The 22,570-nt window shown below is 59.1% G+C and overlaps 1 protein-coding gene across 4 annotated transcripts; it reads right to left on the bottom strand.

Annotated features, from left to right (window-relative positions):
- Window positions 1-3,490: 3,490 nt before the first annotated feature.
- CSF1 (colony stimulating factor 1) lies at window positions 3,491-12,513 on the bottom strand. Of its 4 annotated transcripts, none has more exons than XM_063178180.1 (9): window positions 12,435-12,513; window positions 11,042-11,170; window positions 9,231-9,293; window positions 8,803-8,982; window positions 7,620-7,797; window positions 6,032-6,807; window positions 5,314-5,369; window positions 5,179-5,231; window positions 3,491-4,911 (listed from the first exon to the last, which is right to left on the bottom strand). In XM_063178180.1, exons 1-8 carry the CDS (start codon window positions 12,453-12,455, stop codon window positions 5,180-5,182), a joined length of 1,455 nt encoding a protein of 484 aa, XP_063034250.1. In that variant the 5' UTR covers window positions 12,456-12,513; the 3' UTR covers window positions 3,491-4,911; window position 5,179. The 4 variants fall into 4 exon arrangements, with proteins under 4 accessions (XP_063034250.1, XP_063034251.1, XP_063034249.1 ...); XM_063178181.1 differs by having other exon boundaries at window positions 6,032-6,159; XM_063178179.1 differs by lacking the exon at window positions 12,435-12,513 and having other exon boundaries at window positions 5,164-5,231; window positions 11,042-11,436.
- Window positions 12,514-22,570: the final 10,057 nt, after the last annotated feature.

The raw sequence follows: 22,570 nt of genomic DNA, 5'->3' as shown, positions 1-22,570 counted from the left end.
AATTGATTCATTCATTGGGAAACAAAAGCTGAAGCTAAAGAATGAAGGTTTTCAGGGTAAAAAACAAAAATGGTGTTTTCTCAGAGGGAAGAATAAAGCAGGAGGAAAAACACGATTAATCAGGAAAATAGTTTGAATAAAACAGGGGTAAAAGTAAATCAGTGAAAAAATAAAATATCAAGGAGTGTGTCTGGTCCCTGAGCTGTGGGTGCCCATGCCCAGGTGTGTATCCAGTCCCAGGTGTGTGTGTGTGCCCACCCCAGGTGTGTGTGTGCCCATCCACAGGTGTGTGTGCCCATCCCAGCTGTGTGTGTGCCCACCCCAGGTGTGTGTGTCCATCCCCAGGTGTGCGTGTGTGCCCACCCCAGGTGTGTGTGTGCCCATCCCAGCTGTGTGTGTGCCCATCCCAGGTGTGTGTGTGCCCACCCCAGGTGTGTGTGCCCACCCCAGGTGTGTGTGTGTGCCCACCCCAAGTGTGTGTGTGCCCATCCCAGCTGTGTGTGTGCCCATCCCAGGTGTGTGTGTGCCCACCCCAGGTGTGTGTGCCCACCCCAGGTGTGTGTGTGCACCCACACCAGGTGTGTTCGTGCCCATCCCAGGTGCCCATCCCCAGGTGTGTGTGTGCCCATCCCAGCTGTGTGTGTGCCCATCCCAGGTGTGTGTGTGCCCACCCCAGGTGTGTGTGCCCACCCCAGGTGTGTGTGTGCGGCCACCCCAGGTGTGTTCGTGCCCATCCCAGGTGCCCATCCCCAGGTGTGTGTGTGCCCATCCCAGCTGTGTGTGTGCCCATCCCAGGTGTGTGTGCCCACCCCAGGTGTGTGTGCCCACCCCAGGTGTGTGTGTGCCCACCCCAGGTGTGTGTGTGCACCCACCCCAGGTGTGTTCGTGCCCATCCCAGGTGCCCATCCCAGCTGTGTGTGTGCCCATCCCAGGTGTGTGTGTGCCCACCCCAGCTGTGTGTGTGCCCACCCCAGGTGTGTGTGTGCCCGGTCCCAGGTGTGTGTGTGCCCATCCCCAGGTGCGTGCCCACCCCAGGTGTGTATGTGCCCATCCCAGCTGTGTTAACCCCCTCGGTGCCGGTTCCCTGGCCCCAGGCAGTCTCGGCCGTGCTGGCCCCGCGGTCCCTGCTCGGTGCCAGCCCGGGGTCAGGGCAGTGCCCTCCCGGCCCTCATTAGCCATTAACGAGCCGAGCGGAGCCACCGCGTCCCTGCACTCACCCACCCACATCCCCAGCCCGGCGCGGTGGTGCTGGGCAATTTTTGGGGTCGCTGAGCACTTTTTGGGGTCGCTGAGTCCTTTTTGGGGCGCTGAGCCTGGCCAGGCCTTCCTCCCCTACTCCTCCTCTTCACTGTCCTGCAGCGGGCTCTGCTGGTTCCTGCATTCCAGGGAGGGTAACAACCAATCTGTCCCGGTTCAGGGACACCGAGGGGCTCCAGAGAGTCCCCACACGGGCTCTGGGGACATTCCCGGACAGACAGACAGACAGGCGGGGGAACCAGCCCGACCCCATCCCCGAACGCCCCTCAGGCAGCCGGGACGGGTTGGGCCTGAGCCCTGCTCCTCCTTCACTTCCCCGGGCTGTTCCCTTAAAATCCAAGCTGGGAAAACATCAGCGTGTGGGTTAAAACCCACGGGGGAAACAGCAGATAACGGTTTTTAACCAAAATCACTTTGTCTGGCCACAAGACGGCCTCTGGGCACCTAAATCCTGCAGCAGTTCCCGGGCCAAACCCCTGTCCCGGAGCCGCCGTGCCCCGGGCCCGCGGGGCCTTTCCGCCGCTCCTGCCCCGTCAGCAGCTCTGCGGTGGCGCTGGGGACGCTCCCAGGGCGGGCAGAGCTCTCTGGGGGCTCCTGCCGGGGGTCTCAGCACATCCTGGGGGATCTCCGAGTGCTTGGGAGGTTTTGGAACAACGGCATGAGCCTGAGGTGTCCCGGCCCTGCCAATGGCACAAGCAGCAGGGGTGTGGGGACACCCGGTGACCACAGTCTGTGCCACTCCGTGCCAGCCCGTGCTTCAGGTCCTTGCTGATGCTTTCCCCTCCCACCATCCATCTTTTCCCCCTATCTCCCTGTTCTTATCCCATCAAAGCTCCTTTCTGCAGTGCCAAACTCACCCCATGAGGGACCCCCAGGTGCCCTCACCCTCCATGCCCCAGGTTGGGGGGGTTCTTTTCTACCCTCCCCTACAAGTGCTGAGGGACAGGGATGGAGCCCCATGGGGTTCCTGAGTGGGGGGCTGAGAGCAGGTTTTGCCCTCCAGATCAAAGGGGCTGGGGGTGGAAGGTGCCCAGAGTAGGGAATCACATCCTGCCCCCTCACAGAGTGGGGAAAAGGCCCCTGCTGGGAGCATGAGGAGCAGAGGGACCCTCCTGGCCTGTACCTGAGGGCAGGGAGACAGAGTTCAGCTTTTTTCCTGCGGTTTCCAGGTGCTTTTAGAGCACACAGAGCAGCCAGAAAAAGTCAGGGGTGAGGGACTGGGGGGTGTAAGTAGAGAGGGGTTGGGGACTGGTGAAAAAATAAAATATGCCAGGCAGCCTGGCTTGCTCTCACCTCTGCCCCCCAGCTCTGCCACAGCCTCAAGCTCCCATCATCCAGCTCCAGCCACCTTCTCCTGTCCAGCTGTGGAGGTGCCTGGGGCACCCTGGAGCATCCTGGAGCAGGCCAGGGACTCACTGCCCTCAGCATCCCCAAACCCGGGCACGGTGCCCACCCCTAAGAGCAGCCTCTGGCCTCAAACACCCCCCACATGTGACCATAATGACCGTGGCATGGATCCAGCAGGATATAAATAGGTCCCACTTCCCTGGGAAGGGGATGTGGACCTGGGAAACCCCCGGCCGCTGCTGGGGAGAGGAAGGGCTGGGCTGAGTCAGCTCCCCTCGAGGAATCCTGTTTGTCAGCAAACAGGGCAGCAGCTCGACCCTGGCACTCGCAGAAGGCTCCCAAATCCCCTCCTGCCCTTGCCACCCCCTTGGATGAGCAATGGGGGTGCTCACCCTGCACAGCCCATGGGCTGGAAGGGACCCAGGGTGATGTGGGAGACTCTGGAATCCCCCTGGAGATGCTGGATGTGTGCAGGGGGAGTAGGATGTGGGGCTCCCCTGCTCCTGGAAAGAAGGAAGGGAAGCAGGGGGAGCAGCAGGAGGGAGGAAATGCCTCTTCCAGGAGTGTCACTCGAAGCAAAGTGCTCCAGGAAACTTTGCTTCAAGTGTGTTTGCTTTAAACAGCTGCTTCCCAACCGTTCACACAGATTTTGGGGGGCCCCCGGCACCAGAGTTGGTGCCTGGAGGTCTCAGCAATGCCAGCAGAGCTGGGGCAGGAAGGGCAAATAAATCCCTCTGCCCTCATTCCAGTGACCATGAACTCCCACATGCATCCACAGAGAAGCAGGTCAGGGTAAAAATACCAGAACTCAACCCCAATCACCTCCTCAGGGACCCCAGGGCTGAGACAGCTCAGTCCCCCCTTTCATCCCACACTTACACCAAGCTACACCTCTCTGTTTATTAATAATATTAAATATACAAGTTGTTTTCCATTATTTTCTTTAAATAGACTTTTAAATGCCTTTGTATAAAATATTTCAGGATTTCATTGTATAAAAAAAAAAAAAAAAAAAAAAAAAACAACAAACCCATCCCAAAACCAACAAAAAAGCCCCAACCAAACAACAACAACAAAAAAAAAAAGGCAAAATAAATCCAACATGGGTAAAGGCAAGTTTTCTCCCCCAGGAGCAGCTCCTCCACAGTGTAAACTGGTGACTTACACCACCAGGAGTTTGGCCCCAGACTTCCTGCTGCATCAGGGCTTTTATCCTGATTTACACCAGTCCCTCGCCCAGGAACCCCCTCCTTCTGCCAGTCATAAATACACACACATATATATATATATATTTATATAAAAAACCCCTAATTAATAGCGATGCTTTCTTTAAAAACAGTTGGGTTTGTCCGTATTTTCATCCTTCATATAAAAATAATGCTTGAAATCCCCAGAGCAGCGCAGGGGCCACGCTTCATCCGGGGCTGGAGGGAGCCGTTGGATTTCAGAGCATCTCCAGGGCTGGTGTGTCCCAAACCAGGCTCTTCCCAAAGCCCCAGGGTGCCCAGCTGGGGCAGTTCCAGCTCTTACACCCACGTAGATCCCATCTTTCCCAGCCCCATTCCCTTCTCCAAAGCGCAGTCACCAAAGAAATGGAATCCCAGCGAGGCCAGCTCGTGGTGAGGACCCTGTGAGGGGCACACGGCCCCCCCCAGAACACTTGTGCAGGATAAAGACTTTCATCCACTCTACTAAAAAATAAAAAATAAGCCCTAACAACAGGAGGATGGGGAGGGGCTGGGATGGTGCCAAGGGTCACCCCAAACCCAGCCCCGTGCAGGGATGGGTGGGCTTTAAATATTCACAGTGTGAGGGTTTGAGTTGCAAGTCAGGGCTGGGGGTCCCCCCAGAATTCAGGATGCTCCAGTTGAAGCCTCAGGAAAGGCAGGGTGAAGAGGGGCGGTGGGTGCTGCTCCAAACCCACTCTGCTGGGATGGGAGAAGAGCCAGAGGACTTGGGGAGCCAATTCCTTCCATCTTCATCCAGCCCTGGCTGTGTTCGAGCCGGATCAGCTCCATCGCCCACATCCAGCACTCCATGGTCCTGCTCAGCACCGCAGCGTCACACCAGCCTGCAGGCATGGCTCCAGCCCTTCTTCGCTTCCTGCTGCCCAGGGGTCCCACTCAGGGCACATCCCCCCATCCTTCTGTCCCTGCCAGGGAGTTTTTTGCAGTCTCTGGCCACGGGCACGGGGCGAGGGCAGAGGGAGTGTCAGCGTCACGGTGGGATCGCGGTGAGGCCGGCGCGTGCCAACCTTCCTTCCGTCCGCATCCGTCCCCCGAGCAGCTTCACATCCTGCCTGGGGCCCTGGGAAAAGGAGCAGAGAGATGAGCAGGAGCTGGGGCTCTGCCAGGGAGGGCAGCGTGGGGAGAAACACACGAAAACCACAGGAAAAAATACTATGTATATTAAGAAAGTGCCAGTAATGGATTAACGAGCTGCGAAACCACATGCTGGCAGCGCCGGGGAGCAGACCTGCTCCTGTCCGTGTCTTCCCACCCAGAATTTCCCTGGCCATGGCCAAGGTCAGCACCGATGGGGACACAATATTGTCCTCACCCAGCCCCTGATCACCTCAGAGATCCTGAGTCTCCAGCTCTGAACATTCCCTTGCTCCCTGCAGCGCCCTGTGACAGAAAGATGGGGGGTTTAGAGCAGGGTCACCCAGAGTGGGGGTCCCCAAAGCCCCCCCATGAAGGTCACACCCACCTCCTCTCTGGCTCCTCGGGGTCGCAGCCTCCATCCTCCAGCGGCCGCTGCAGGACCTGTGTGGAGGGAGGGAGATGAGCCCTGGGGAAGGGGAGGAGGGTGGCAAATCTCCCAAATTACATCCTCCCACCATGCTCAACAACACCAATTAATTGTCCCCCAGTCTCAAAATTATAGGAAAATTATAGGGGAAACGGGGATTAACCCACAGTGGCCAAGAGACAAGTGGGGAAACTGGGGCAGGAGAGAATCTTGGTGCCCAGGGCAGAGACGAGGTGGGGTCTTACTCCAAAATTATGGGGAAAATGGGGCTGAAATCACACTGGCCAGGAGACAAGTGGGGAAACTGAGGCAGGATCTTGGTGCCCAGGGCGGAAACAAAGTGGGGGAGGAAATGAGCCCAGGGGAAGGGGAGGAGGCTGCAGCAGCAGGGTGGCAAATCCCAAATAACATCCTCCCACCGCGCTCAGCATCACCAATTAATTGTCCCCGAGTCTCAAAATTATGGGGAAATGGGGATTAACCCACGCTGGCCAAGAGACAAGAGAGGAAACTGAGGCAGGAGAGACTCTTGGTGCCCGGGGCAGAGATGAGGTGGGGTCTTACCCCAAAATTATGAGGAAAATGGGGCTCAACCCACACTGGCCAGGAGACAAGTGGGGAAACTGAGGCAGGAGAGAATCTCGGTGCCCGGGGAGGAGCCGAGGTGGGGTCTTACCCTGGATTTATACTTGTAGAAGAGCAGCCCTCCCGTGGCCAGCAGGACGGCCACCACACTGGCCACCGTAATGTAGATGAGGGGCTCCTGGCGGCCCTCGCTGGCGGGCGGCTCCTTCCTGCGCTGCTCTGCGCCCAGAACAAAGGCAGAGTCAAAGCTGGGCCCGGCCCCGCCGCCATCCTCGGGGCCCCGCAGCCGGCTGAGCCCCCAGCCCCACGCCCTGGCCCTGTCCCTGCCCGGGGCTCGCAGCTCCGGGGCCATCCTGGAGAAGCGGAGCTGTGTGACAGCCGCGGGGCGGATCCGGGCTGCGCCGGGCGATGCTGTCGGAGGGCTGGTCCTGAGCCCGCCGCGCTGCTCCGGGAGGATGGAGCCTCCCCACTGCTGGCCTGGATCCTGCGGCAGGTGCCCGGTGCCCCACTCCACCAGCTCTCCATCCCCGCGGAGGACGGGGATGTCACCCGGCGCCAGGCTCAGCGTCCCGGCCGGATCCTGGAGGGCTTCGGCACTGCTGCCTGGAGCTGTCTGCTTCATCCCGGGGGCCAGCGCTGTGTCACCTAGCACGGCAGCCGGGACCTCCTCGGTCCCTGAGCCCCCGTCCGTGCTACTGGGGGGCTGAGATGGGGCCTCTAAGTCAGCGAGGGTGGCATGGAGGAGGCTGGAAGGGACCCGGGTGCTAGCGGGTGCCGTGTCCCTGCCAGCGGCAGCAGAGAGGGAGGGCTGGGTGGCAGAAGGGAGGGCAGGGGACAGGCAATTGCAGTCAGGATCTGTCCCCACACCTGAAAGAAGGAGAGAGAAGAGACAGCCGTGGGGTCACCAGCCTCCAAGAGGGGCACAGGCAGCAGATCTGAGGTCGGGGGCATTGTCCCCGTCCCTCCCCGCAGCCCCAGGCAGGCGGGTCAAACAGCCCCTCAAAAATGGGAGAGGCAGGGAACAGGCAGGAGCAGCGTGAGGGTGACAAGCAGCGGGTGGGATGAAGCAAACCCGAGTCACCGGGTCCCCTGAGCTGGTGGCAGTGTGTTAGTCACAACTTGCAGGAGCCAGAGAGCCACGTTTAAGGTCCCCACGGCACAAGGACATGGCACAGCTCCGACATGGGGTGACACTGGGACATCTCCTCCATGCAAACACAGCACGGGCGCTCGTGGAAGCGCGGACGGCACCACAGGGCTCCTCCAGCCCGGCAGCAACACTCGCCCCGAAGGCTTGGCCAGGGGAAACTGAGGCACGAGGCAGCTGAAGTGACACAGCCAAGGTCATGCAGCGTGTTGGTGGCACAGCAGTCCCTCCGTTTCTGTTATGCTCCACCCGGCATTGGGGCTCTGAGATAGAGCCCAAATGCCTCCTTGGTCCCCCTCACATCTCTCCCTTGCCTTGTTCCAGCAGGATTTAGCCCAAATCCCACCTTCAAATGGCAGCCAGCCCCTTCTCCCCTGACACTGATGCAGAGCTCGCTGACACAGGAAAGGGGACAAGGTGGACACGTGCCACACCCACAGACACACGACTCTTAAGGTGCTCCATGCAGCGAGCCCAAGCCCCCCAGACTGGCACAGGTTTACTGGGCAGAGGCCAAGCCTTGGCATCTCACCTGGTGAGGATCCAGCCTTCTTGGGTCCCAGGCACACCCTGCGATAGACTCGGCTGCAATCCTTGGCAAAAGTCTCCTGTTCCTCCAGCAGGCGCTTGATGTCCTGGAAAAAATCCTTCACCAGCACCAGCATCTCGTAGGGGGACGTGGTGAACTCCTTGAAGCACATCTGTGAGAGCTGGAGGAGGCACCAGGCTCAGCATCAGCTCCATGACCGCCCGGTGTCACCCCCACAGATACCACAGCGCTCCCAAGGCAGGACTTGCTGGTTCCTCGTGGCTCCATGTCCATGCACAGCCCAGCTCTGCTCTGCTCTGCTCCACAGCCCTGCCACACACCCAGCCCAGGGCACTCTGCTCACCCCACTGCACCCCAGGGCACTCTGCACACCCCATTGCACCCCAGGACACTCTCAACACCCCACTGCACCCCAGGATGCTCTGCACACCCCATTGCACCCCAGGACACTCTCAACATCCCATTGCACCCCAGGACACTCTGCTCATCCCATTGCACCCCAGGGCACTCTGCTCATCCCATTGCACCCACCCCAGGGCACTCTGCACACCCCATTGCACCCCAAGATGCTCTGCACACCCCATTGCACCCCAAGATGCTCTGCACACCCCATTGCACCCCAGGGCACTCTGCTCATCCCATTGCACCCCAGGGCACTCTCAACACCCCATTGCACCCCAGGACACTCTGCTCATCCCATTGCACCTCAGGACACTCTGCTCATCCCATTGCACTCCAGGATGCTCTGCTCATCCCATTGCACCCCAAGACGCTCTGCACACCCCATTGCACCCCAGGACACTCTCAACACCCCATTGCACCCCAGGACACTCTGCTCATCCCATTGCACACCAGGATGAAACACTGGACACTCCATCTCACCCCAAGATGCTCTGGACACCCCACTGCACCCCAGGACACTCTGCATATCCCATTGCAGCCCAGGATGCTCTGCACATCCCATTGCACCCCAAGATATCCTGGACATCCCATTGCACCCCAGGACACTCTCAACACCTTATTTCAACCCAGGGCACTCTGGATACCCCATTTCACCCCAAGATGCTCTGCACATCCCATTGCACCCCAGGACACTCTGCACATCCCATTGCACCCCAGGATGAGGACCCAGGCCCAAAGCCCCACCGGGCTGTGGTGACTGTACCATTCTCTCCTCATCATCCTCCTCCCTGATGCAGGGGTCCATGTTGTCATCGATGCTTTTGTACATCCTGCGCACCGTCTCCATCTTCTTGGCATTGGACGAGTTCTCCTTGAACTCTGTTCTCTCCAGGATCTTGCCCATCAAGGGAAAAGCAGCTTTCACATAGCAGGTGGAGTCGTTCTGCAAGGACACAGTGACAAAAAGTGACAGCGGTTACCAGATGGGCGTCCCACTCTGTCGGGGGAAATTGAGGCACAGAGGCACCAAATGCCTTTCTACAATCCCACAGGGTTCCCAAAGTGGCCTAGCAGGATGGGTCCCTCCTACAAAGGGGGATGAGAGGGGAGAGTGGGGATCTGGGGACCCCCACCTTGCCCCAGCCAGCCCTAATGCCTGTCCCCTACTGTCCCCAGCAAGAAACCACTCACCAACTGCATCTTGTCAATGAACTTGAAGGAGACCCTGCCCGGGTGCTGCATCTGGGTGTCCGCCTGGAAGGACAAAGCAGGATGTCACCCACATCCCCAGGAAGGACAAAGCAGGATGTCACCCACATGCCCAGGGACAGCGCTGAGCCCCACATATGCCATGCTCTGGGCATGGGGTGCCTGAGACCCCCAAATCCACAGGGCGAGGAGGATTTTGCTCCCATTCCTGCTCATCCCATCCCACCCCACACTCCTCCTCCTAAGGTTGATGCAGTGGCAGGAGTGAGCTCAGGATTCCTGCTCCCATCAGGATGTTGTACTTCCAAATTCACGGACCTTCTCCTGCCTTTCCCTGCCTGCTCCCACCCCGCCTCTCTTCCTCCTCCTCCTCCTCCTCTTCCTGCCAGCGCCACAGCACAGCCCAGCCCTGCTTCATTCTCCTCGGCTCTCTCCCGCACCACTCTCTCCTCTAAATCCAGGCTGCAAAAGAGCATCGTGCGGTGCAGGAGGTGGCCGTGACACCAGGGTCACACATTGCCCGGGATCACACAGCGCCGGGGTCCCACCCGCAGCGCTGCCGGCCGCCCATGCCACGACCCTTTCCAATGGCAGGAAAAACCCACCCGAACCAAACGCTCTCCCTCCGGGCTGCCATCCCAGGCTGGGAAGGCGAGGGCTGGCAGAATTGCGGGCCGGCAATTCTCCTCCTAGCCTGGGATGCCGTCCCGGAAACAATTGCTCCATTATCCTGCAGGCGCTGGAGCGAGGGCCAGCTCCTCCATCGGCGGGGAGAGGGCTGCAATCCCCGGCAGGAAAACCACATCTTCCATTCAAACCTGCTCCGTCCCCTTTCTCCCACAGCCGCGGACCCGGTTTTAATCCCTGGGCGGAGAGCAAAGGCTCCAGGATGTGCTGTGCAGACAGAGCTCGGGCAGAGGAAGCCGAGCTCGCCCACAGCAAAGCTCCTGGCCCCGCAGCTCGGTGGTTAAAGAGGAAGAGGTGAAGCGAGCCCGGACACGGCGGTTACACCGAGCTCGGAGCAGCTCTCGGGGGCTCGGAGGCTGCACACCCGAGTCCCGTCCCTGGCCCGCACACCCCTCTTGCCGCAGGCAGAATTTAATCTGCGACAACCCTGCAAATCCCTGCGTGCCCCCGATTCCCGCTTCTCCCCTGAACATCCGCGTGATTCCCCGCTCGGAGGTGAGCCAAGGGCCACGGAGACAGAGATAGGGCCCCGGCAGCTGGACGGGCTGGGGCTGGGCTGGCCGTGCTGCGGGGCGGCTGCCAGCGCCCAGAGCTGCCCACGGGCTGGGCGGGATGCCGGCCCCATCGCCCGGCTCCATCGCCCGGCCGGGCCCCCCTCGCTGCCTGCCACCCACCCACAGCCCCGTTGCCAGCCCAGCTTCCAGGCAAGCAGCTGGACTCAGGAATGCAGCCGGATTCCTCTGCTTAACCCCTGCGCAGCCGCCCAAAAAAGCACAGCAGCCCGCAGCGCCGGCCCCCCCGCGCCCCTGCACCCATCCAGCCTCGCTCCTTTCCCCGTCCCGGCCTCGCTCCTGCTTCTGTCTCCTCTTTTACCTCCTAGTGTCACTTTTCCACGGCCATCTTTGATAAAGGCACGATATCTGTCACCCCCGGTGCCCACTTGTCCCTTGTGCCCAGGGATGCTCAGCTCCTGGGTACCATCCCTTCACTAGGGCAGCTGAAAATCGCCCCATTTCCTTATTTCAGCACTTAAAAAGAGCTGCTTCGTGCCCGTCTGGCCCCAAATGAGCCCCCATCGCACGGCACAGCCCCGGCACGGCACTCACCAGCTCCTCCAGCTCGGCCAGGTGCCTCTCGGTGATGATCTGCTCGCAGTAGCTGTTCTGCTCCGTCTCATGGATGCGGAGCAGGAGGAGGAGGAGGGACAGCAGCAGGGAGCAGCGGAGCAGGCACACCTGAGCACGACACGGGGAGAGTTTGAAGCAGGGATAACCCACACACACCCACCAAGCCCCCTGCCCCGCTCCACCACCCCGCAGCGTGACCACCTCTGTGGTAGCCGGGACTTGGCCACGGTCCAGCGGGATAATCCCACTGTGGTCCTCCAACCCCGAGCCTATCCCCATCCTGCTATTTTTAGGAGCTCCAGGTCAGCAGGGAATTTCCCAAGGCCCGGTGACACAAGCCTGGATGTGGCTCTTGGCCACCTCCACATTCCCGATCCAGTCCCTCTCCCCTCTCCCCTCTCCCGCACCATTTCTCCGTCTCTCCTGCAAATCTCCTCCTCCGCCCTGGCTCTCCAGAGCCCATCTGACACACTGACCCACCCATCACCAAAAATCCTCTTCCCACCCTCCAGACCCCCCCAGCTGCACCCGCCGGGCTCTTTCCATGCAGCAGCTCTGGCCTCGTCCCAAATTTCCCTCCCAATCCCCCTGCAAAGAAGCGGGGAGGCCCCGATCGGTGGCGGGACCCCGGTGAGAAGCGGGGCTTGTCCCAGCGCCAGCACTCCCGAGGAGGGGGCGGCGGGGACCCTGGGGTGGGGGCGCACCCCCGGCTCCCGGGGCACCGGCAGGGACAGGGTGCCTGGGTGATGGGTGGGGGGGAATTTCCCTTGGATGATATCCAGGAATCCTCCCCTCTTGTGAAACTCCAAGATGCCGCCTGGGCCACCGCCGAGATGTGGCCACGGCTGAACGGAGCCTCACCCCACCGGGAACGGGGCTGGGGACGGGGCTGGAGACGGGAACGGGGCTGGGGACGGGGCTGGAGCCGGGGACGGGGCTGGAGCCGGGAACGGGGCTGGGGACGGGGCTGGAGCCGGGACGGGGCCGGAGCCGGAGCCGCGCTGGGGGTTGGAGCCTCATCGCGCAGGTCCGGGAATGGAGCCGGGGCTGCAGCATCCCCCCGCCGGGGACGGGGCTGGGGCCGGGGCTGAAACCGGGGCCTCCCGACGCCGGCGCTGGGAATGGTGACCGGGCGGGAGCCGGGAACCGGGAAGCGGGGCTGGAGCCGCCGCTTCGCCCCGCGGCTCCGGGACTGCCACCGCCAACCGAGGCGGGGCTGGAGCATCCCCCGGCGGGAGCGGGACCCCCGGAGGAAGGGACCCGCCACGGGGACACGGGGACACCGGGGGCCGCCGCTCCCGCACAGGTGGCAGCGGGGGCCGGCTTGAGGGGGGGTCTCCGCGGCCGCGGGGAGCGGGAGGGGCCGCCGTACCTTGGCTCCGAGGCGGGGCATGGGGGCTGCCGTGGGACCGGGGCCGGGCGGAGCGGGCGAGACGGCGGCAGCGGCGGGGCCGAGCGGGGCCGGGCTGAGCCGCCGCCGCGGCCGCGCTCCCCTTTATAGCGCCGCGGCAGCATGTGGTTTATGAGAAAGCACTTGGCCAGCCGCCAGGCCCCGCGGGGCCCGGGCCGGGCCAGCACCGGGAGGGCACCGAGCGGCACCGGCCGGAGCTGCTGGCTCCCATCTGCACCGCTCGGGTCCCATCGGAACCGCGCGGGTCGGGCAGGATCCGATCGGAACCGCTCGGGTCGTTCAGAGGGCTGGACTCGCCACCGCTGGGCTCGGATCGGCGCCGTTCGGGTCAGGCGGGAACCGCTCGGTTATGATCGGATTGGCTCGGATTTCCCGGAATTGGATCGGCTCGGCTCGGCCCGGGGCAGCGCGTGTGTGAGCCCCCGTTATCACAAACACACGCGGTGTGCTCACCTGGGCACACGCACACGTCTGCACAGACGTGCCAGGAACAGACACCAGCCCTGGATGGGCACGGTCACGCCAGGCACCGGTATCCATGGGCACACACACAGCCCTGAGCCTGGCACACGTGTGTGCACACACACAGCTGTGGATGCAAGCACACGGAACGTGCACGTGTGTGCTCACACACTCCTGTGTGTGTATATGGTCACCCCTGGGCACTTGTGAACGTGTGAACATACACACAACACCCCTGGATGGGCAGGGACTTCTCTCAGAGCACAGAGCTCTGGGCCTGGCACATGTGTGTGCTTGCTTGTCCCTGGGGACACACACAGACACACACATAAACACAGAGACATGCAGACAGACATACACAGACACACAGACAAACACAGAGACACACACAGAAACACACAGACACAGACAGACACACAGACACATGCACATACACACAGACACACAAACACAGAGACATACAGACAGACATACACAGACACACACAGACAAACACAGAGACACACACACACACAGAAACACACAGACACAGACAGACACACAGACACATGCACATACACACAGACACACAAACACAGAGACACACACACACAGAAACACACAGACACAGACAGACACACAGACACATGCACATACACACAGACACACAAACACAGAGACATACAGACAGACATACACAGACACACAGACAAACACACACACACACACACACACACACACACACAGAAACACACAGACACAGACAGACACACAGACACATGCACATACACACAGACGCAGACAGACACACAGACGCACACACATATGATGGACACCCATTAGAACGTGCAGGGATGGATGCATCAGCAAGGGTGTGCACGGATAGATCCATGAGCATTGATCAGCCCACGTGAGCACAGATCCATCTGCACGGATGGACCCACACGTGCACCAGCAGAGGCATCTGCAGGGATGTGCATGGACACACAGCTGCATACGTGTGCGTGATAGATCTGCACAGACACGGACAAATCCTGTGCATGGATGGCTTCACATGAGCATAGACAGATCCGGGGGCATCGATGGGTGCACACATGGAAGGACAGATCCATGTGTGCATGGACAGATCCATGTTTGCATGGACAGATCCATGTTTGCATGGAGAGATCCCTGTGTGCATGGACAGATCCATGTTTGCATGGACAGATCCAGGTGTGCATGGACAGATCCATGTTTGCATGGAGAGATCCCTGTGTGCATGGACAGATCCATGTTTGCATGGACAGATCCAGGTGTGCATGGACAGATCCATGTTTGCATGGACAGATCCATGTGTGCATGGACAGATCCAAGTGTGCACAGACAGATCCATGTTTACATGGACAGATCCAAGTGTGCACAGACAGATCCATGTTTGCATGGATGGATCCCTGTGTGCATGGACAGATCCACGTTGGCATGGAAAGATCCATGTTTGCATGGATAAATCTATGTTAGCAGGGACAGATCCATGTGTACATGGGTGGATCCATGTTTGCATGACAGATGCATGTTTGCATGGACAGATCCATGTTTACATGGACAGATCCATGTGTACATGGGTGAATCCATGTTTGCATGACGGATCCATGTTTACATGGACAGATCCAGTTTGCATGACAGATCCATGTATACATTGATGTACACATTGGTGGATCCACGTGTACATGGGTGGATCCCTGCGTGCATGGCTGGGCCCATTTGTGCACAGATGGATCCCCATGTGCACAAGCAGATCCCTTTGCACAGGTGCAGGTGGATCCCTGGACAGATCCGTGCACAGGGATCTGTGAGGGACTGGATTTGGGGACAGCAGAGCCACACAACAAGCCCCATTCCCAGCTCTGGGATTTTCCTCTTCGCTGCCTGTTTATTTCCAGGCGACTGGGAGCGATTAGTGGCCACGAGGTGATCCATGGCAGTGCCAAGCACTCTGACTGACGGGAAACCGAAAGCAAACTGCTCCACACACACACACACACAGAGGGATGAGGCTGCAACAGGACACGGTGACAACGGTGGGGCCACGCGTGGGTGACAGCCACCACATCCGAGCATGGAGGATGTGCTCCAGGATCTGCTCCCCTGGGCCGGAAACCCTGCTGGGGCTGCAGAAGTGCTGAGGGGTTTTCTTGGAGCTGAGAGCTGATGCCAAGAGTGGAGGGTTGGGATCAGTGACCTGCTGGAGGAGATGGGGAAGAGCTGGGAAGCAGCTGGAGCTGGGGACAGCAGTGACAGCCCCAAGGTAGTGTCAGATCTGCACCAGCACATTAATGTCACAGGTCTTGTCACCTTCAGTGTGCCTTAGCAACAGCAGCAGATAAAGGTCTGAAGGTGCTGAAGGTGACAGGTTGGAGGGAGAGCTCTGCATGAGAAATCAGCCATCCTCCCCAGATAAGCTCTTCCTCCCCAAAACGCTGAGACATCACCCCCACTTTTCATCACAAGCTATTCTGGGAGCCTCACAGCTCCCACGCTGGGAGGACACCAGGATGGACACCAAGGGACAAGGGTGAGTGATGCCAGCACCAGGGGTGACTCACGGGGACCCCGTGGCAGCACATGAGGCCCCTTCACACCGGCTGGGGCCACGGGCTGCTCATGTCCCACACACTCATTGCCCGCTGCTTTAAAGGGACAGGAAAAGTGTCATATGCTGGGTCATGGGACAAGCTGTGGGGCAGGGACAGAAAGAGAGCAGGACAGAGGGACGGCAGGATGGACGGACGGGTTAATATTAATCCGCTTCAAGCATGACAGAGGGCGAGAGCAGCATCCGCCTCCTTTTTTTTTGGCAGGGAAGTGGCTTTTGCCCCTCCTCCCTTCCCAAACCTGCTGAAATCCCTGAGTCACGGGGCAGAAACGGGGCTGGTGGCAGAGGTGACAGAGGTGGCAGCTGTTCCCTGCCCACGCTGCAGCCAGAAAACCTGGGGGAGGCAAAATTTAGGGTGGCTGTCCCTCTCCCAGTTGCAAACTGGGATGAACAGCGCTGTCACCATGCTGGTGCTGTGCAGGAATTGCCCCTCTCACCACACAGGCACTGCCAGCCAAGGGGGGAAGGTGGGACGAGGCTGTGGAGCTTCCTGGGCATCCAGAGGTGCCCACATCTGCTGGCACCAGCACAGAGGGTGCAGGGATGGAGGCAAGGCAGGGCAGGATGGTCCCTGTTCCAAAGGGGACTGCAGCAGCCACCACCTCCCTGCAGCCCCATCTCCACCATGGCCAAGGCTGGAGCATCCCTCAATTCTCCTGCTCCAGCAATTCCCTCTCTTCCCACCCCCGTGGGAGTGAGAGCACATCCCAACCAATCCCTCATTTCGGGAGGCTTTTTCCAGCAGGGATAAAACCTGTGGCATATCCAAAGGGCCTGGAGCAGCCAAAGGTGGCAGCTGTTCTGTGCCCACGCCGTAGCCAGAAACACTGGGGGAGGCAAAGTTTAGGGTGGCTGTCCCTGTCCCTAAAGGGGACTGGAGCAGCCACCAGCACCACCCCCTGCAGCCACAGCTCCACCGTGGCCAAGGCTGGATCATCCCTCAGTTCTCTTCCTTCAGCAACACCCTCTCTTCCCACCCCCATGGGAGTGAGAGCACATCCCAACCAATCCCTCATTTTGGGAGGCTTTTTCCAGCCAGCAAGCCCCCAAAGCAGGGATAATAAAACCTGTGACACATCCAATCCCCCCCAGCTGCATCCTAGGACCAGCTTCGGGCTGCCTCTGTGGAGAAAGTTATTTCCAGCAGGAAAATGTTGCAAGGTCTTAATCAGTTCCTTCCCGGTGATTCACTGGAGGGCCAGGATGATCTCCCGCAGTCTCCTGAGTGCTGCAGCTGAGCCAGGACCCGACCAGCCCCATCCAAGCTGCAGCCATGTGTGCCCAGGCTGGAAATCCCCGTGGGAAGGTCCCGAGCCAGTTCCTTCAGGAGTGGAGGAATGTGGCTTGGAAGGCACTTCCCTCCCAGCCGCTGCCAGGGGAGGGCTCAGGATGTTGTGATGAGGCTGCAGCCTTCATCCCACAGCAAATCCCCCCCTTCCCCTCCTCCTTCCATCCCTCCCGTGCCGCCTGCTCCACACGGGGACGCTGGAACATCCATGGGGACACTGGAACATCAATAGGGATGCTGGAACACCCATGGGGACACTGAAACCACTGAAACACCCATGGGGACACTGGAACATCCATAGGGACACTGAAACCTCAGTGAGGACACTGGAATGTCCATGGGGACACTGGAACACCCATGGGGACACTGGAACACCCATGGGGACACTGGAACATCCATGGGGACACTGGGACACCCATGGGGACACTGGAACACCCATGGGGACACTGGAACATCCATGGGGACACTGGAATATCCATAGGGACAATAAAACATCCATGGGGACACTGGAACACCTTAAGGGATGCTGGAACATCCATGGTGACACTGAAACATCCATGGTGACACTGGAACATCAATAGGGACACTGAAACACCCGTGGGACACTGGAACATCCATGGGGACACTGGGACACCCATAGGGACACTGGAACACCCATGGGGACACTAGAATATCCTAAGGGACACTGGAACATCCATGGAGACACTGGGACACCCATAGGGGACAATGAAACATCCATGGGGACACTGGGACACCCATAGGGACACTGGAACACCCATGGGGACACTGGAACATCCATGGGGACACTGAAACATCAATAGGGACACTGAAACACCCGTGGGGACAATGAAACATCCATGGGGACACTGGGACACCCTTGGGGACACTGAAATACCCGTGGGACACTGGAACACCCATGGGGACACTGGAACATCAATAGGGACACTAGAACACCCATGGGGACAATGAAACATCCATGGGGACACTGTAACACCCATAGGGACGCTGTAACACCCATGGGGACACTGGAATATCCACAGGGACACTGGAACACCCATGGGGACACTGGGACACCCATGGGGACACTGGAACATCGTACCCAGCTCCCATCAGGGGGGGATCTCGGGCTCCCCTGGCAGCAGCCCCCTCCCCACAGGGTCAGCCCTGGCTGATGCAGGTCAGGGAATTCAGCCAGGCTGGGAGCGAGGGAACCGCAGGGTCAGGCTGTGTCCGGCGCCTGTGGAGAAAGTCCCTGCTCAGAGTTATCATAACCCGGGCTGCTCGACCACAGAGGCTCTCAGGAGACCTCCCGCCACCCCAGCACGTGCTCGGGGGTCCTGGGGCACTGATAGAGCCCAGCCTGGGGTCAGGGAGGGGTGCCCATGTCAGAGGAGGGACCAAAGAGGGGTGACAGCCCCGTGTGGGTGACCAGCATGTCCCCAGTGCTCGTGGCTGCGGCTGAGTCACATCAGGCTCCAGCTCCACTCCTCCCTCCACTGAGGAATGTGGCAGGGCCGGAGCCAAAAACCTTCCAAACCTTCAAACCTTCCCAGGCAGCTGCTCATGGGCACCCACAGAGCCTGGGGGAGACCCAGGGCAGGAGGTGCCACCAGCTGTGGGTTCAGGGTGGCAGCAGGATGATGCCCACCCTGGGGCAATGACGCTGTGCCCATGCTCTGGGGGAGTCCCCAGCACCCCCAGCACACCCTGAACGAGGGTGCTGGGGGGCCACGGTGCCCAGCGTGCCCCATTCCCTGCTGGGCATCACCCAGAGCTCACAGCGCACTGTGGGGGCAGCCCTGGCTCTGCCACGAGGGTCCTGACCCATGGCCGGGGGTCCAGGGGCTTTGCCAGGAGCAGCTGGGCACCGGTGGGGGCACCTTGGGAATGCCCCAGGGCAGCCAGACCCCAGCACCACCTGGGGGCTCCCTGTGTGTCACCATGGCCAGGAGCAAGGTGACATCCAAACCAAACCCTCCCTGGATGCCACAGCTCTCTGTGCGTGATGGACCGTCCCTGACCTAAAGTGGGACTAAACCCCACTTGAACCCCCCAAACCGGGAATGTGAGCCCCACACGCGCCCAGCTGCAGGCTGGTGGGGTGCCAGCCCTGTGGCACCCCCCGGCACGGGGCTGGGGTGGCTCTGGGGAGGAGCAGAGCCCGGAGCCAGAACAGAGGAGCTGTTTGTGCGCCCGCCGGGGCCGCTTGTTTATCGGCAGCCGCAGCTGTTTGCATCAGCGCTGGCCCCGGCTCCGCACGGACACCCAGACGCGGTCCCCAGGTGCCGGCGGGGCTTTGCTGGGAAGGAGGGGAAGCAGCGATGAGGCTGAGGCTGAGTCACGGCCTTATCTTGCTCCACACCCCGCAGCGCGATCCGGAGCTGCTGAGCTCCTTTCCCTGCTCGCCCCCATCCCTGAAAGCGGCAGGACCCCCAGCCCTGAGGGACATCTGTTGTGTTGCACTGAATAGTTTATTTAGTTGGTACACGGAAATCTTACAGACATCCTTGCCAGCCAAAGGGACACCTTGGGGACAAGGGGTGTTCTCACAGGGCACGGTGGGGCTTATGCCTGTCATCTTCTGGAGGGGGACAAAGATGGACAGACGGACAAGGAGGAGGACAAAGATGGACAGACAGACAAGGAGGGGGACAAAGATGGACAGAGAGACAAGGAGGAGGACAAAGATGGACAGAGAGACAAGGAGGACAAAGAGGGACAGAGAGACAAGGAGGGGGACAAAGATGGACAGACAAGGAGAGGACAAAGATGGACAGAGAGACAAGGAGGGGGACAAAGATGGACAGACAGACAAGGAGGAGGACAAAGATGGACAGAGAGACAAGAAGGGGGACAAAGATGGACAGAGAGACAAGGAGGAGGACAAAGATGGACAGACGGACAAGGAGGAGGACAAAGATGGACAGAGAGACAAGGAGCGGGACAAAGATGGACAGAGAGACAAGGAGGAGGACAAAGATGGACAGACGGACAAGGAGGGGGACAAAGATGGACAGAGAGACAAGGAGGAGGACAAAGATGGACAGAGAGACAAGGAGGGGGACAAAGATGGACAGAGAGACAAGGAGAGGACAAAGATGGACAGAGAGACAAGGAGGGGGACAAAGATGGAACAGACAAGGAGGAGGACAAAGATGGAACAGACAAGCAGGGTGACAAAGATGGACAGACAGAGGATTGGACAGACCCCTAGCAGTGTGTAATCTCCATCGTCCCATTCCCCGGTTGCTGAAGCGCAGCTGGGGGTTAATGGGGACAGGGGGGACAAGGACTCTTCTCTATGGGCACCTTGGAGCTTCTGCCCATCATCTTCTGGAAGGGGACAAAGATGGACAGACAGACAAGGAGGGGGACAAAGATGGACAGACAAAGGATTGGACAGACCCCTAGCAGTGTGTAATCTCCATCATCCCCTTCCCTGATTGCTGAAGGGGGTTAATGGGGACAGGGGGACAGCAGTGCCTTGCCTGCTGGAGAAGGAGCCCTCGCCTCCCAAAAGGAAGCAGCTCCTGCCAGGAATTCGAGGCATTACTCAGCTGGCGGCCATGGATCAGCTGTTTGGCTGCCTGGAGCCTGTTTTTCATTAGCAGCAGCGATTTTAGCACCGTGGAGCTGCCTCCTCCCTCCTGCCAACAGCTCCAGGATGGCCCTGGAGAGCAGGAGCCCCACCTGGCAGGTGGGATGCCACAGCAGGTCAGGGATGCCAGGAGTGGTTTATCCCTGATAAGCCTTGGCTGTGGGAGCTCTCTGGCTCACCTGAGTCCAGACCTGTCCCATGGCAAGGATGAAGTTCAGGAAGGTTTTTGAAGGGATGGTGGTTCTGAGGAAGCTGGTTGTGGCTCCACACCTGGATTCATTCCTTTCCCATCAGAGGGATGAAGTTCAGGAGGGTTTTTGGAGGGATAAAGTTCAGGAGGTTTTTTGGAAGGATGGTGGTTCTGAGGAAGCTGGTTGTGGCTCCACGCCCGGATTAATCCCTTTCCTATCAGAGGGATGATCAGGCAAGTTTTTGGAAGGATGGTGGTTCTGAGAAAGTTGGTTGTTGCTTCACACCCGGATTGGATTCATCCCTTTCCCGTCAGACGGATGAAGTTGGGGTTGGTTTTTGGAGGAATGGAACTCGTAGGGGAGCCACCACTGGCTCCACACCTGGATCCACCCCTTTCCCAACACAGGGACGAAGTTCAAGCAGGTTTTTTAAGAGATGGAGCTCCTGGGGGAGCTGATAGGACACACACGCTGCCCCCTCAGCTATGCTGGCAGCCCTGGCTCAGGCCAAGGGGTTCATTTTGGGCTGAAAATGGGAGATTTTGAATTTGCAAAGGCTGGTAGGGAGAGGGTGGTGGTAAGGGGGTGGAGAGGTGTTTGGGGGCTCACAAAGCTCTCTCCAGCTTGGGGAGGATCAGGAACCCATTCAGCTTTATTAAAATCATCTTTTCACCTCCAAAAAGCCAAATAAATGGGATTTAAATATCGATTCCATCCCCCTGCTCCCAGGCAGCCCAGGTACCATGGGAAGGGACACATGAGGATGGAGCAGGGACAGAGCTGGGCCTGCATCTCCCTTGCAAACCCCGCAGCTCCGGCTGCTCCCACGCTCCCGGCCAGAGCTGATGCTAAATCCGGCCTTTCCCATCTCCCTCACAGCTGGACACGGAGCTCCCGTCCCCATCTCAGTGTCCTCATCCTCACTCCCAGGGGACATTCCCCATTCTCTTCCCCCCGCTCATCACAATTCCAGCCCGTGCCAGAACGGAGCTGAGCAGCTCGCAGGAATGGGGTGAAATGGCTCCAGCTGCTTGTGTGGGATTGGAGGCTCAAATTTTGGTGGCTTGCTGCTTCCTCCAAGAAAACAAATGGTCCTTCCAGCAGGTGAGCAGCTTCCCTGCTCATCCAAGGACCAAAAGCTCCATCCAACCCTGGGTGGTATCGGTGCTGTGGATGCAAAGGTGTTGGGGAAGATGAAACAGGAAAGCCTTATAAATATGATTGCCTGGCAAAAGATTTTGAGAATATGGAAACTATAAGTGAGATTGAAATGAAAGCAAGCTTTGAGATCCCTCAGTTACTGAACAACTGGAAAACAATGGTGTGGCCAGCTGAAGGTGATCCCCTTTTGATGGAACAATACCCTCTGCTTGCAGACAGGCCCAAGGGTCAGAGCAGACCCTACAGCTTGGCAGAAGGGCCCAAAGAGGAGTTTTTAGGGTTTAAAATGTAACACAGTGTGGTGATGTAATGATTCTTATATGCTGTATGGAAATGCTATAGGATTTGTATCTTGGACTAGATTGGTTAGTGAGAATCAGAATATTCAGCACAGAAGAAGATTTATGGTATTGTAAAGGGAACTTTTTACTCTTTCCTCTTGTCTCTTAGCTCTTGCCTTTTATGTTCTTTCCCCTTTTACTCTCTCACCCTCTCATCCTCTCTGCCCCTCTCTTCTCTCAGCCCTGCCCCAGCTGTGGCTGGCAGCTCCCAGCAGGGCCCTGCACCCAGGCCCTTTGCAATAACCCACAAGTTCCCAGCCCTGGCTGCAGAGATCTCTCCTCTCCATCCATCCCGACCATCCTACCCCTGTCACTCCTACACAAAGGGGTGGTTTGAGGACTGCTGAAAAGTTTTGCTTATGAAAAACTGGTAAGAAACAGGGTCCCACAGCAGTGTGGAGGGGGCTGCAGTGGCGTTTAGGGCAGTGATAACCACGATCACCCC

This window comes from Melospiza melodia, chromosome 28 (assembly GCF_035770615.1).
Source record: "Melospiza melodia melodia isolate bMelMel2 chromosome 28, bMelMel2.pri, whole genome shotgun sequence".
Classification (NCBI taxonomy): domain Eukaryota; kingdom Metazoa; phylum Chordata; class Aves; order Passeriformes; family Passerellidae; genus Melospiza; species Melospiza melodia.
This window is presented reverse-complemented; position numbering and strand designations above follow the sequence as displayed.

What these genes read in the sequence shown, in the direction of transcription:
- CSF1 (XM_063178179.1), bottom strand. Translation starts at nt 11,341, where the DNA reads ATGGGGATAGGCTCGGGGTTGGAGGACCACAGTGGGATTATCCCGCTG. An exon ending in TGGCCGAGCTGGAGGAGCTG is followed by an intron (nt 9,294 to 11,041) that starts GTGAGTGCCGTG and finishes TTGTCCTTCCAG; the next exon opens with GCGGACACCCAGATGCAGCA. An exon ending in TCTACAAGTATAAATCCAGG is followed by an intron (nt 5,370 to 6,031) that starts GTAAGACCCCAC and finishes CCCTCCACACAG; the next exon opens with GTCCTGCAGCGGCCGCTGGA.